Genomic DNA, 16,401 nt, shown 5'->3' with positions numbered 1-16,401 from the left:
GATGAAGGGGACGCTGCGCACCTTCCCCCCGGAGCACAAACCCGTGTGACCGTGGGGCTGGCCCCGACGCCATCATGTTGATCCTGCCGAGCCCTATGAACTATCAGCACACTGCCGTCACCCACATTCTAACTTATGGTACTGGAGGATAAGTGTTCTCAGAGGAATCAGAAGATGAAGAATTGCAATTAGAAGACTTTCCCATGCTTCCCACTTGATCCCAAAGACTGGAAGCACCAGGATCATTATGCGGTTCTTGGACCTGGCCATGTAAGATACAAAGCTACACAAAGACAGATCAAAGTAGCCCATAAAGCAATGGTTTTAAAACATTACCCAGACAAACAGAAAGCAGCTGGTGAACCAACAAAAGAAGGAGATAATGACTACTTCACTTGCATAACCAAAGCTTATGAAATGTCTGATCCAGTGAAAAGACCAGTATTTAACAGTGTAAATCCTACTTTTGATAACTCAGCTCCTTCCAAATATGAAGCAAAGGAAAATTTCTTCGAAGTGTTTTCCCAATGTTTGAAAGGAATTACAGATGGTCAAATAAGAAAAATGTTCCTAAACTTGATGATATGAATTCATCATTTGAAGATGTAGGTGCATTTTATTCCTTCGGGTATAATTTTGATTCTTGGACAGAATTTTCTTATTTAGATGAAGAAGAAAAAGAAAAAGAACATTGTGATGAGAGGAGATGGACTGAAAAGCAAAATAGAACAAGGGCACAAAGAAAAAAAAAGAAATGAACAGAAAAAGAACATTAGTTGATAATGCATATAGCTGTGATCCAAGGATAAAAAAAAAAATTCAAGGAAGAAGAAAAAGCCAAGAAAGAAACAGAGAAGAAAGCAAAAGCAGAAACAAAACAGAAGGAGCAAGAAGCTAAAGAAAAACAAAATCAAGCTGAATTAGAAGCTGTTCGGTTAGCAAAGGAGAAAGCAGAGGAAATTAAACAGCAAACACTGCTGGCAAAGAAGGAAAAAGATACCCAGAAAAAAGCCATTAAAAGGGGAGGGCAAAAACTTCGAAATTTATGCAGGACCTGGAAACACTTTGCTGACAGTGAGGCAGAAAAGGTAAAAATGATGGAAGAAGTGGACAAACTTTGTAATCAGCTTGAACTAGCAAGCTTACAGTGCTTGAATGAAACACACACCATCTACAAAAGAAGCAGGAAAGGCTGCTCTGGAAAAACAGAAGAAATAAATGAGTAAATTAGAACAGAGAAAGAGGAAACAGGCTTGTTTGTGACAAGCATCTAGGAATGCCAAGAAATCAACAGGCGGAGGTGGAAATGGCAGTAAAAATCGGTCCGAAGATGATCTACAATTACTAATTAAAGCTGTGAGCCTCTTCCCTGCTGGAAGGAATTCAAGATGGGAAGTTATTTATGCCAACTACATGAACATACATTTCTTCTTCTGGAAACAAGAGAACTGCCAAAGATGTTACTGGCAAAGCAAAGAGTTTCCAAAAACTTGACCCTCATCAAAAAGATAACATAAACAAAAAGGATTTGGTAAATTTTAAAAAGGACATGGAGAGGTGCCTCAAGCAGACAAGGCCTCACCTCCAGAACGATCTGAAGGGCCATGCAGAGATTCCACCCCTTGGACAACAGAAGAACAGAAGCTTTGGGAAAAGGCTTTGAAAACATATCCAGTAAGTACACCTGAAAGATGGGAAAAAAGCAGAAACTGTCTAGCAGGACAAAGAAGAACTGCATGAAACGACATAAGGAACTCACTGAAATGGTAAAAGCAAAGAAAGCTGCTCAAGAGCAAGTGCTGAAATGCAAGTGGAGCCAAGAAATGACTGAATGACAATCTTTGTTGTGTATGCCTTTTTCTAATAAAACCAAAAATACTGTAATAATAAATTTTTTAAATAAATAAAACCATAGCTTTTAATAGCAGTTTCAACTACATCAAAGTGATCAGGACTATTGGTAATTTTAGTGTTTAATTTGATAGAAATTTTCCCAACATATGAGGATGTTTTATATTACTGTCAATTATTTTTCTAAAAGTTGTCATTAACATTGCAGAGAAATACTTTTCAATTCAAATATAAAGCTCTATCTCCAACTGAAAAGTTTAGACTTTCTATAAGCAAGCAGGACTTCTGATTGGGGCAATGGCAAATTTCAAGGGAGAAAATGGATGAAGAGTAGTCTACCCACGCTTTCTTAAGTTGGTCATAATTTAGTTATTAGCCGATGTGAATTATAAGAACTCTGTCCTCATTAATCTTTTAGCAATTCTTTCAGTCTTTTAAGAGAAGTAGTAACGAGAAAGCTCAGACTTGCCATCCATTCATCTGTGATAACACAAATCATGATAAACTTTGAAATGAACCTTTGATTGATTAACTCAGTTTGTTCACTAAGAATCTCTGATAATAACAAAGAATACAATGTCCAGAAACATATTAGAATTTTCTCTCAGGAGGAAGGAAAATGAATCCTGATTAACAAAACTCTAAAGTTTTATATATCAATATATGGAGCCTCAATTACTGTCACCCTTCGGGCATATGCTATGAAAGAGATTTTAAATGACTCCTCCCTATGAGTTATTTTTAAATCCAAATCAAACTAACCAGCATGAGAGGAGGGAAGTCTACTTAGGATCTTCTGAATATTTATGACATGATTAAAAATCAGGATTAAGATTGAGCAATTTTTTGAAAACATTTGGAGTTCCAGATAGGGTAACTCTATGTCTAGGGTTGCCCAATAAATTCCCAAGGTATGCCTACACTATGAAAGATTTCATTGGGGGGCATAAATGATTTTACAGAGTAAATTTGAGCTACATTTTGGAAACTAATGGAAGCATTATATAACAAAGGTGGAAAAGATAAATACTGAGAAAGGACATGCAAGGTCAAAAGTGAGTAGTATGTTTGGAGTGGTTATGAATTATAGAAAACATCACAGGGATAAAATAAAAGGTTGGTTGAGGCCTGATGGATAATGGATATGAATTATATAAAGTATCAGAGTGAGATAAAAGGCAGATTGTGCCAGATTAGAAAGGACCCTGTGTGGCAATCTAAGATAATTATTTTCTTTAAGACACTGAGAAGCTCACAGAAGTATCTACTCAATGAAGTGACAAGATTATCTGTGTTTTAGAATGGATAGCTGATAGGTAAGAGGAAATAATGGAAATAGGGAGATCAATAAAATATAAATGAGGCAAGAAAAGATGAACTAGGGTAGCAGAGAGGAAGAAATTATTTTTGTACATTTTATTTATGAACTCTGGAGGCCTAGGACTAAATTCTTACTCATCTTTGCATTCCCTACAGCATCCAACACACTATCTTCGATTTAGAGTGTTCAATAAATACCCACTAGTTACATTTTGATTATTTACATAGGATAATTTTGACACAGGAACATATGGATGAGTTGGGGTTACCTGTCCTAATATTATGTTCAACTTCAGAGCAATGACAATTATTAATTTAATGTAATCTTTTTGTTCATTTGTTTTTAAGAAGGGGTATCTGTCGAGTACTATATGGTCCTGTGGAGTAGGAAACTTGGCAAGAACAAAGAAATACCTGAAACATAGATGGATCTTATAAGGATGTGCATGACTTAGCAAGAATTCATATTTGAAAGAAAAGGTGTGAAGAAGGATACTACACAAAAATGTGAAATGTAATCTAAAAAAAAAATCAACATTATACTTACTTCATTTCTTAATGCACTTTAACTTAATAAGTAACATCAGCATTACATGAGTTATAAACAAACTAAGCAAAAATGTCTGCATACTGACAGCTTATTAAATTTTAAAATCTCTGAAAGACTCTGCTGTCAGTTCTCTCACGGGAATTTCTAAATATGTATAGGTTCTCACAGGAAATAATAAAAGACTTTTCAGGTTATGTAGCATTTTTCTTCTAAGTGTCCCAGTGCTACTGTACAGCTAGTCTTCCTTTACAGTTTATTAACCATGAAAACAATAACTTTCTTCTGTTGCTGACACCAGTAGGAAATCAACGAAAAAAGAGCCTCATACTCAAAGTGTAAACTTTACTCACTGGTAGTAGCAAAGTATTTTTTTTGTACATATTATTATACTAATTTATCCCAAAGTTACTGCATCTGTCTTGAAAAATATACACCCATCTACCAATATTCCATTTGCCTATGATTCAGCAATTTAAGATGGGAAAATAAATCGATTTTTCTAAATTAGACACAGCTGTTTCTAGCAGGTTGGTTAAATTTGAACAAAAGATTATAGATTTATGTATTAATCTCGTACATATTATGAAAAACTATTTTTCCCACAATTTAAGGAAAAATACTCTCCATTTTCATGAAACATATTACCAGTGACATAAAAATGGGCTCTTACTATCAAAGTTCCTAGTTCTAAGTGTCAGTAGTAGAAACACAAATTTTTGTTTTTTGTTGTTTTTTTTTTTTACATTTAAACAAAAATCCCTTACCACTAATGGCAAAAAAAAAATTAAAAATAAAAATAAAAGGAACCATATACACCAGATAGCCAGATACATACCAAACATTTATTTGGTAGCAAACATCTCTAAAGTAAAAGGTCCATACTCAAATATGGATAATGAGATGAGTGGATACCTCAAGTGTTTTAATAGCCTTAAAATTGTGAAGGGTGAGTAAATGGTACTTTTCTACTTGGATTTTAAAATCTCTGACAAGTTATGTTACAAATTTCTCAAATGGCAATATGGGAGAGATGTAGTGATTGGCCACTAAAATTACTGATGTCAATCCTGTGCTTAAATTGCTTGAGCTTAATAACTAAATACAACATTACTTACTGATAATGTTTCAAAGGAATATAATACAAAACAATGTCTTAGGGACAATTCGTCCAACATGTCAAACTGAGGCCCTATTACTAACCAATCTTTATTTTATCCATTAGCAAGGCTCAAGGCACCACAGAAAAGCATTAGTGATTGAAACAAATGACAACACCCGGAGTATTCAAAGGAACAGACTTGAGTGTTACTTCTATGCTCTTAGACAAGATAATCAAGTATAAGCCTTTGAATATACCAAGCAATATTCTGGCTCAAGCAAACATTTCTTTAGCATTAACTCTTAGTCAAAAATTTGACTTTTATTTTTAACAGTTTATGACACAATACAGAGAGGTACAACTGATGATCCTTTATTAGCTATTTAATGCCACATTTTAACGTATTCTCATGTTTATGAAAATGCCTTTGTTTTGGGGGATCAGAGGAGGGTGCCTTTTCTTGGTTACGTTAAAGGGATTTTCTTTACCAAATTTATTACTTCTAAAATTTCATTTTGAATAATAATCACTAACATATAGAGCATTTACTATATGCCAGACATTCTATGTATCTTATCCTCTGAACAACACAAGAAGTATATAGTATTACCTCTTTCGTTTTTTTACAAATAAGGAAATTGAAGCTCTAAAATTTGCCCAAAGCCAGAGTCAGAGAATGAGGATTTCAACCAAAGCTGGTACAAGAGTCTATGCTCTTACCACTTTCCTTCAATTTATTTAGCACATTAGCTTGATCTCATATTTCTGAATTCTTAAAAAGAATATAACCCAAAAAAAGAAAAGCAAAACACCCATTACTTTATTTAAAACACTTTCCAAAAACTTAAAGGAGTTTTATATTTGTCTCAGTAATTAAGAGTAGGTACAATTTACCTCATCAATCATGCCAGTGTTTCATTTAGAGTGTAAATTAGGCATTGTAAGAAGAGGAGCAGCGTATTGAGAGCTGCCACACCATTCTAAGTGCTTCATTTATAAAATACCTTAGCTAGTCTTTGGCAGTATTTAGTTGAATTTGAACATGCAAATCATACTGAAGGGCTTTCCCTCACAATGCACAATTAACTGGCTCTCCAGTGCTATTTTCTTCCTCCCTAATTTTTCAGTTCTCTCATCAACCTCCAGACTGCTCCTCAGGCCCTTCCTTGCACTCTCTTCAATAGAGTGTTAGAGACACAGACACTGCCTTGCCCTTCTGCTTGCCCTCTTCTGACCTAACATGAACAACATAATCAAAGTGATCTATCTAATAAACAATTCTGAACATTTTAATCCCATGATAAATAATTTTAAACATTGTGCCTTACCTGTAGGATAAAGTAAAAACTCTGCAAGTGGTAACAGAAAAGCCCTTTATAATCTGGTTCTCTCAACTTCCGGACGAGTGAATCTTAACCTGTTTTGAGTCCTTTTCTTTTTTGAGAACATGGTGAAAGCTATGGATACTTTTCCCAGAAAAAGACACAAATTCAGTAAGCACCTCCCAGTTTTCTTCTCTGTCTGCTATAGATTGACTTTTATCACTTTCTAATATCATTTTTTTTTTTTTACTATTACCATATAAGAAATGACCACATCAGTCTCCATCACTACAAGATCCTGGAGATCCTGGGCTTAATATTTATTTTTCTGTCCATAAGACTCAGAGAAGACCTGGTATAGTGGTATTCAAACGTAAATTTGTTAAATGAATAAATTAAAGTGTTTTGCCGTTGACTTCTACTTCAGATGATTTGCTATGGAGAATAAAATATATGCTTAAGAGAAACTAAAGCTTCCTTTCAACACAATATATTCAGTCTTGTTGTGTCGGGTTTTAAGACAAAGAAAGAAAGAATAATTAGAAGACTAGAGGTAAAAGGAAGAAACAATTAGGGCTATGGCAGTTATCCTATGTAAACAAAGTCACAAATGGAAATATAGCATGACTATCAAACCATTTCCCCAATTTATATTACACTATGCAATGTCTATACCACTTGCTCCCTTTTAGAATATTCCTAAGACTTTCTATCATTTGTTCAGTCTTTCCATAGTGTATACTGAATAGATTACTGAATAGAAGTATGTATCTTAATTTAGGAGAAATTTTTAAGTTCAAGAAATGTATCACAAGGAGTGTATGATATAACAATGGAGGCAAGATAGATAAGAAACATGCCATATCAGACAAGAGAGGAAGTGCAGAAAGAAAAGATTCAATTCTAGGAGCCACAGTTCACTACCTTGGGAAACCTTAATGAGGTTATTTAAACTCTGTGAGCAACATTTTATTCATCTTTAAAACAAAAAGATTAATATTTTGAAGACTGGTAAAGATTAAATGAGAGAGTCTATTTGAATGGCCTATCTATGCTTGGTACCCAGGGGATACTCAAAGGTCACTTTTTAAAATAATTGATAATTAATTATTAAAAATATATTAATAATTATGAACATAAGTAAAAATAATATAAGAAACATAATTAATAATGAGTGAATAGGGAGAAGAAATATGTTTAAAAAGATCAAGTATAATTAATTCATAGAAAGAAAGGATCAATAGGAACTAGGCTCCATGTATCAGAAAAATGGCCTTTGAAGGGGAGAAAGATAAAAGGGCTGCCAGGAAGAGAGAACATTATAAACAAAGGTTTGGAAGTTCAAAAAACCTATGAAGCCTCAAGCAGAAATCCCTAAATTGAGGTTAAAGTTTAGCAAAGAAGTAAAGGAAGACAGAGCATCCACCCATCCTAAAGCGCCAGATGAAGGGATTGAGTGAGACTCACCCGACCAGGTGAGACTCTGCTCAGTTATAGATCTAACCTGTAGGTTTAATACAAGGTGACATAATGGTTTGTTTTATGTTTATAAACAATCATAAAACTTTGAAAAATAACATTAAAAGAATTCATATCCATTTAAAGCTATTTCATAGTTTCCTCTTTCTCATCGTACTATAATAGCTATAGGAAACTAGAGAACCATATTTATGAAAAGAAATAATTGTAATTACTATACGTGGCATTTTTTACATCAGTCAGAAAATACATCAAGGACATATGCCTGTTATTTAGATGATCAAAAAGTCTTCTTAAAAGAAAGGAAATAAACACACTTTTAATAAATCATGATACTGGTTCATTTGTAAAGATAATAGTTAACAAAATTATTTTATGTACAACAAAAAGTTATTTTCCTTAAAAATTATCTTCTGAAAAGAAATAGAAAAAAATCTAAATACATTCAGTTTACTTTAAAAATTAAGTTCTCATTCAAAGATCAAGCTTAAAGAAATGTAAAAGTATAAAAAACTAAAATACTTCCCCCACTTCCCAAAAAGAACTAGTAGTTGGAAAAGGGAAGGAGAAAACATCACACAAAAAAGGAAAATTGTAGATAAATTGACAAATGCATTATAAAAAGATGTGCTCAATCAACAGAAAAGATACTATATTTTTCCACAGATTTGGGGATTCTGGCTTTCAAGATGTTGGGTAAAAAAAGGAAAATTATCAAAATTGAAATCTTATACTCATCTTCTCAATTAAGCTCAATAGGGAAGAAAATCAAACGTTAATAACTACAGTGATTAATGTTAAAGATGGGGTATCTTTACCCCAACACCTAACACAATGATAATCTGAATCATTTAAGAGAATTTTCCCTTCACTTCAGTTGTCTCCTTTCCCCAAACACGAAGTCTTTCATAAATGTGAAAAAGGAAAATAAAACAAAAAATTTAGTTTATCAAGATTAACTATACTTTAAAATGTGACAAAATTTAAGCAACATATTTTTAATTTTTCCTACTGTACTGTAAATTTGAAATCAATCCCTATCAAAAAATTTTATCTTAAATAAAATTAATCACTAATTTTATCTTTCAAATTCATTTTTGTTTTAATTGATGTTGAATAGATACGAATACATCCTATTATAGGATTGATCATTGGTTTCTAGTCTTTTAAACAATGAGACACTTATAAATGCCAACAATTTTTTAAGAATTCACCCATGTGAGACAGGAATACTATGTACAGTACTATGAGTTCTATAATGCTTTAAATATATACACATATTTCAAAAAGATTAGTATAGAATACATATGCCCTTATCTAGAGACAGCAACTGATCTGCCCATGCACGTGAAGTCCAATAACTAGATAACCCCTCAGAAGTATAAGAACCACTGGGTGGGAATCTCTAATTCAGAAGTCAGTTTAGAAAGGATATAACCCATTCACATTTGTTTAGGCCATCATAGTTTTCAATAGATTTATACACCAACCCTGAAAGGTTGATTGGGGAGATACAAAGAATTCTCTACTTACAGATAACAAGATTGAAAGAGGGTAAGGTATGCAGTATAATAATGGTGGAATTCCTATGAGATAGCAGATCTCCTTATTACTAATTCAGTGTTTTCATCCATTACAATTTATTCATCTGGTCATGAAACAGTGATGTAATAATTTCTATAACATCAGTCAAACATAGTTTAACCAATAACTCAGAGAAAAACAAATATGTTTTTATTTATACTTCTTTGGCTCATCTAAAAATGTGACTACAACTCTAAATAATAACCATTTTTAGGGTATTAAAACAAAATGGAAATAGCAAATGAGTTAAGATATGCTAAATAGATAGCCCACTTTTGAATAGTGTTACGAATTAAGAAGACAAATTTCCAAACATTGCAAAATTGTCACCTTCTAGAATTTTCTAACTTCCATTTTGTACATGCTATTTCTAAACCATATCATCATTAACCTAATGAGTTCAATTGTCTGGTCAATTTCTTAATGATTTAACAAGATAAGGTAAGTAAGTGCTTTAAAATGCATTAACACAAGTAAGTAATTAAGAGATTTTTAGAACAATGAATAAGGTGATATGCAAAAGGATGTAGAAAATATTAATTAAAGGCTACTAAAAGAATTAAAAACAAAAAGTCAAATATTGGAGATGGAACACAATGTTTTAAAGCACATTACTTTGGATTGTAAAATACTTTCATGATAATTTTTAAAGTGTAATTTAAAATGAAGTTTCTTTTTTCTTTTCCATTCAAAGAACTATAAAAAAGCAAATTAAAATAGTGATGAAATAAAACGCTTACAGGTTTGTATCTCAGTGCATCTCTGTAGGATCCAAACAAAGCAGCCTGTGCCCTAAGAAAGGCCCTAGCTACTCCATCACCAGTAGCTGTAGACTGCTTCTTCAGTTTATTTTTCAAGGCCGAGACCTGAATGACAGAGAGGAACAGTTAAATTAACACCTCAGAAATTGGTACAGGGAGGTGAGGTAAGAACCCAATCAGCAGGCAAACCACAGTGTCTGCAGGTCAGCCAAAAACTCATCCTCCTCCCTGATAGCTTATCTTTTAACTGCAGAGAGCACCTGCTGGTCTGTTAATTGAAACGAAAGCAAGAGATGATAGTAAAGTGCTAATGCAAATTGGTTTATGCTCTCTCTTTTTTTTTCCTAAGGCCTCTTGACATAAATAAGCTTTAATTATTTTACAGTAAACTGCCTGTGAGCCACTTCTCTGCAGATTTTTAGCAATTACATGTGTCTACTTGTTTTGAGATGAAGCAGGTTGGTATTGTTCATTTCTCCCATGTAAAGTTATTTGTTACAGGTCCTCCAGGATCACTTAAACATTTAATTTTTTTTGGAAGCCTCATTTGCATATGCAATTTTTACAGTCATTTGTTGAATATTTTTCACCATTATTAGATTAAAAAGAAGGAAGCAAAGCTAAATTTCATTAAGAACCTACCATAATCAATCAAAAGTTATGTTATGTAAATGATATACATTGTCTCAATCTTCACAACAGTTTTCTAAGAAAGTCATTCATATTCCCATTTATGAACGAAGGAAAAGAGGCTCAAAACGTGAATTAATTTGCCTTCTCTATATGGCTAATAAGGGGCAGAGCTGTGATTTAAACCCAGTTATCTCCATTTTTTTCCACTATCACAAGCTGAAGAATTAGAGTTCAAAATCATTGTTTTATGAACCAGTAATCAGATTAAAATATTGATGTTTTTAAATCAAAGAAAAATATATTACCTAGAAATCTGAAAAAGTAAAAAGGCAACATAATTTGTTATAATTTTCATCCTTTAAGAATGAATAGTATTTAATCATTGGCCCTTAATTATGGCCCTTATGTAAATGAGACTAATTCCTTTATATATAATAGAGAACTACAGTCTATATACTTAAAAATATTGGTTTTCATATACATTCCTCATCAATACTTAACATGGGAACACATTAAATTGTGTAAAAATCCTGTTTTCTTCAGGAAAACAAAAACAGATGGACAAATTCTGGTTGGATTGCTCCTTTAACAGAGCATGTTCACATTCTCATGGAACTACCATATAACAAAATAATGTCATTTCCCCTTTACATATATATGTGTGTGTATATATATATGAAGGAATATTTTTATTTCTTTATGCAAGCAGTCCTGACTACTCTTGTAGATGATGATTGTAATTGAAATGTCCACCTAATTAACAACTTAACTTTGAATAATGCTAATGAGAAATGAACACAGCATCACAGGAAAGACCAGCTCTACAGGTGATAAACCTTCACAGCAGTGACATTTTCCAGTGTAAAGTCACAGTTACTCTGATCTGATCAAAGAGAGAGACCCCCATTGGGTCCAATTATAACCAGAGTTTAGAAAAAAATATTGAGTTATGCTGTTCATAATCTATGCAGCAAGGCCTTTGCGGTATAGGTCTTCTCCCCATAGCTGTGATCTTTTCAATTTATATCCAAGCTCCATAGGTTCAGATAAAAGTTTAGAGCCTAATTCATTTAGTCCACAAAGTGCATAAACCAGGATTCATTTAAGAGTGAGTTTTTATTATTAAAATCTAACCTCAGTAAATGCACGTTTTTAGGTAACCCACAGATTGAAAACCATAAATATAGTTGAAGTATGCAAAAATAAATCTCTGACTTAATGTCCTTTATTCTGAAATTTGTAATAATTTTATTTTTTAAACAAAGGTTTGAAATGTCTTTAAAGAAAAAGACAAAGTGAATGAATATCTATAAATACATTTGATATTACAAAAGAGGGCTTATGATGGTAGGAATAGGATTCCAGTCTTCCAAAGTATTATAAAAAGTAAATGGTTAGGCTTTTAGAATTATATTTTAGAAAATAACTTTTAAAAAACAATAAAAATGTGATGACTTCTCTCTTTGCAATGTTCTATAAACCATGAAATTGATAATCCAGTTCTTCACCAATCAAGGACACAATATTCTTAGGACAATCATAACATAACCTCAGAGAATGGAGACAAGACAAACCACTCCTTAGCCTTTATTACCCCAAGTCTTTGCTTAATTGCTGCTTGGGTTATCCAGATCCAGGAGTATTAATCATATTGTCACAAAGCTCTTCCCAACAGATCATAAATGTGTGGCCTTCTTTCCAAAATCAGTCAGTCAATAATAGTTCCTGGGCTCCCTGGTGATATGTAGAAAATAAGAAAAAGAAAATACTTGTTCTACAACTGTGCTGGCCAACATGGTAGCCATTACCAGTCCCATGGACACTTGAAATGTGACTTGTCCACATGAAGATTTGCTGTAAATGTAACATACACACTGGATTTTGACAACTTAGTACAAGAAAATGTAAAATAGCTCATTAGTAATTTTTGTATTTATTTTGTGTTAAAACAGTAATATTTTGAATATATTGGATGAAACAAACTGTTACTAAAATTAATTCCACCTATTTCTTTTTACTTTTTTAATGTAGCTACTAGAAAATTTAAAATTACATATGTGGCTCACATGATATTTCTATTAGACGGTATTATTCCACATGAGCATATGATCTAATTTCATACAGAAATGTGAAATTTAAAAATTGCTTAGCCAGAAATACGGTTACACTTTTCCTTTGTCTATTCATACATTATTTCAATTTTTATAAACTTCATAAAAAGAGTTTTTCTTTGACCTACTCTAGTGGGCTTCAAGTGTCGGCAGATCTGAGGATGTTCCTGTTTTCCAGAGACCAGAAAGGCAGCTTAGTTAAGCATTTCTGTATTCTCAAATGAATGGTCCAAAATAGGCTGTAAAAATGAAATTGTTTTTTAAAATCAGGATCAGATATAAGGGTATTAATCTAATATAAAACAATTGTGTCAACCTTGCTGTTTTCCTGACCTTTAGATCACTGGAGTAAATTATCACCAGTTAACCACTGCCCTTTGCAGTGCTAATTAGCTTTTAGCAGTTTTTATCTATAAAGCTGGTGATGCCTCTTCTGCACTTTTTCAATACTTGGTCTGGGAAATATCATTTTCCATTTTAATTCCCAAACTTCTAAGTTTAGTTTGGAAATATATGTACAACTTCTCACGAAATCCTGAAGTTTATATTCACTTATAACTCTGAATTCAGAAAACACTTTAGAACCTTACTCCTAGCTATTATCACAAAATCCTATTGATACTGAAAATATATCAATTGTTTTCTCTTTAATCTTAAAGAAAGTAAACTAGCCTCAATATCCAATGACTAAAGCTTACTTCAGAACTGACATTTCATTTTGTTGTTTTCAGTCTGTAAATATATTATTTTTTAGCCAAGTTATTACACTAGATAAAAAGTGAAAAGGAACTTCAAAAGTAAACATTTCATTACTCTTATCAAATGTTTAGATTCCTTTCATATAAAGAGAATTCATGCCTCTAAGCAGCCATCCAAGAGAGAAAGGACAGCCTGGGTTTTAGCACAGCGGGAGTTCACTGAATATTACCACCATCTCTCCTCCTTCGCTTTCTTAGTACTAAACTTATGAATGAAGAAAGAGAATTACATGAGTCAACATAGCAAAAAGGTATACATTAAAAGAGGACAAACCATGCACACACAGTCTGTATAATGAAGAAATTAAGCCAACCAGGAGTTGGTCGGTGGGTAGAGCATATAAGGAGGTTGAGTTTTTCAGAGATGTGACCGATTTTCCTCAACTTGTAGGTGCATATCTGCAGGAAAAAATTAACTTCTGTACCTAGAAATTTTTATTTTATTTTTTAGGATCACAAAGAGAAACACCGGGGTAAAGAATGGAAGATAAAAATATAAGTGTTCAGAAACAATACTTAGATAACCTACACAATCTAAAACACCCCATGATCTGTGTATGTATGTGAGAGGTTGTAGGTTTACAGAAAAACAATACAGAAAATATAGAATTCCCACATACCCCAAAACACACAGTTTTCCCTATTATTAACACTTTGCATTTGTTTATATTTCTTACAATTTATGAAACAGTATCATTATACTTACACTATTAACTATATTCCATAGATTACACTAAGATTCACTGTTTCAGTTGTGGATCCAGGGTCCAGGCCCCCTCCCTCCATAGTGATTTCACTTAGCCACCTACTTGACCAGGACAGACATTGAAAGTCCTCAGACCTCCCCAGGGGAGGTAAAAGTGTATTGTTAACAAAGCATTGAAACTCCCCTCCCCTGATCACTGTTGTGACTAATCTCCATACCCTTGTGTCACCACACCCTGCCAAAACTCTGTTCTCATACCCTCCTTGTCATACCCCTTATAAACCAACGCCTGGCACCCCCCTGCTTTTGCAGAGAGCTAACTTCCATCTTTCCCGGCCCGCCACCACTGTGGAACCATAACTCCTGTAAGAAAGTCCTATTAAACTCATGTCTAACTCCATGCCTGGTGTGTTCTTGGTCCTAGGACTAAGACGGGTTGTGACAACAATCCTACGGTTTTTAAAAAATTTTCATTTAGTAACATATACACAACTTAAAATTTCCCCTTTAAACCACATTCATATATACTATTCAGTGGTATTAATTACATTCTCAATGTTGTGCTACCGTTACCACCATCCATTACCAAAACTATTCAATCATCCCAAACAGAAACTCTAACAATTAAGCATTAACTTCCCATTCCCTACCCCCATGTGGGCCCCTGGTAAACTGTATTCTAGCCTCTGATTCTATGAATTTGCTTATGCTAATTAGTTCACTTCAGTGAGATCACACAACATTCGTCCTTTTGTGCCTGGCTTATTTTGCTCAATATGATGTCTTCAAGGCTCATCCATGTTGTTGAATATATAAGAACTTCACTCCTTTATCTGGTCAAATAATGTTCCCTAGAATGAACACACCGCATTTTGTTTACCCATTCATCTGTGGATGGAAACTTGGGTAGCTTATATCTTTTGATAATTGTGAATAATGCAGCTAAGTCTCTGCTTTCAGTCCTTTTAGATATGTACCTAGAAATGGGATTGTCAGGTCATATGATAATTCTACACTTAAGTTTCTGAGGAAACACCAAACTGTTTCCACAGCAACTGTACCACTTCACAATTCCACTAACAATGGACGAGTGTTCCTATTTCTCCACATTCTCTACAACACTTCTTATTTATCACTTTTTTAATAGTAGCCATTCTCTTGGGTGTGAAATGGCATTACATTGTGGTTTTGATTTGCATTTCCCTAATGGCTAATGATATTGAGCACCTTTTCATCTGCTGTTTGGCCATTTGTATATCTTCTTTGGAGAAACGTCATTTACGCCCATTTGTTAACTGGCTTTTCTTTTTGTTGTTGAGTTGTACAATTTCTTTATATTCTAGATATTAAATCCTTATTGGATATATGGTTTCCAAGTATTTTCTCCCATTATGTATTCTGTCTTTTATTTTCATGATAAAGTCCTTTGATGCACAAAAGTTTTTCATTTTGATGAGGTCCCACTGATCTATTTTTTCCTTTGTTATTTGTGTTTCTCCTGTAAAATCTAAGAAACTTGCCTAATACAAGGTCCTGAAGAATCTTCTCTTTTATTCTAGGAGTTTCATAGTTTTGGTTTTTATATTTATGTCTTTGATAGATTTTGAGTTAATTTTAGTATGTGTAGGAGTCAACCTTCATTCTTTTGCACATGGATATACAGCTTACCCAGAATCATTTGTTAAGAGACTATTCTTTCCCCTTTGGGTGAACTTGTCAAAAATCAATTGGCCATAGATTTGAGGATCCATTTGTGAACTCTGAATTTTATTTCATTGGTCTATATATCTGTTCTTGTGCTGGCACCATGCTATGTTGATTACTGTAGCTCTGTAAAAAGTTTTAAAATCAGGAGTATGAGTCCTCCAGCTTCATTCTTTTTCAAGATGGCTTACTCTTCCATATAAATTTGATGATTGGCTTTTCCATTTCTGCAAAGAAGACTATTGGATTTTGATATGGATTGTATTGAATTTGTAAATTCCTTGAGTAGAATTGACATCTGGCATGGTATTAAGGTGATGGTGGCTTCACAGAACGAGTTAGAAATTGTTCTCTTCTCTCTAATTTTTTGGACGAGTTTAACAAGATTGGTGTTAATTCTTCTCGAAATGTTTAATAAAATTCACCACTGAAACCAAATTGTCCTGGCTTTCCCTTGTTAGGAAGTTTTGGTTTACTATCCCTTTGCTTGTTATTGGTCTGTTGAGATGTTCTACTTGAGTCA

General features: G+C 33.3%; 1 protein-coding gene and 1 pseudogene across 3 annotated transcripts in view; one reads left to right on the top strand and one right to left on the bottom strand.

Annotated features, from left to right (window-relative positions):
* The window catches only part of DENND1B (DENN domain containing 1B), a 282,470-nt gene that overhangs the window by 67,696 nt on the left and 198,373 nt on the right, over positions 1-16,401 (bottom strand). For all 3 annotated transcript variants that reach the window (XM_037825101.1, XM_037825100.1, XM_037825102.1), the window contains one exon: positions 9,946-10,071. In XM_037825101.1, coding sequence (XP_037681029.1) covers positions 9,946-10,071 — 126 coding nt within the window. The remainder of the gene's footprint in view (positions 1-9,945; positions 10,072-16,401) is intronic.
* LOC119527527 lies at positions 75-1,835 on the top strand (annotated as a pseudogene).

The sequence above is a fragment of the Choloepus didactylus genome, chromosome 2 (assembly GCF_015220235.1).
Source record: "Choloepus didactylus isolate mChoDid1 chromosome 2, mChoDid1.pri, whole genome shotgun sequence".
Classification (NCBI taxonomy): domain Eukaryota; kingdom Metazoa; phylum Chordata; class Mammalia; order Pilosa; family Megalonychidae; genus Choloepus; species Choloepus didactylus.
This window is presented reverse-complemented; position numbering and strand designations above follow the sequence as displayed.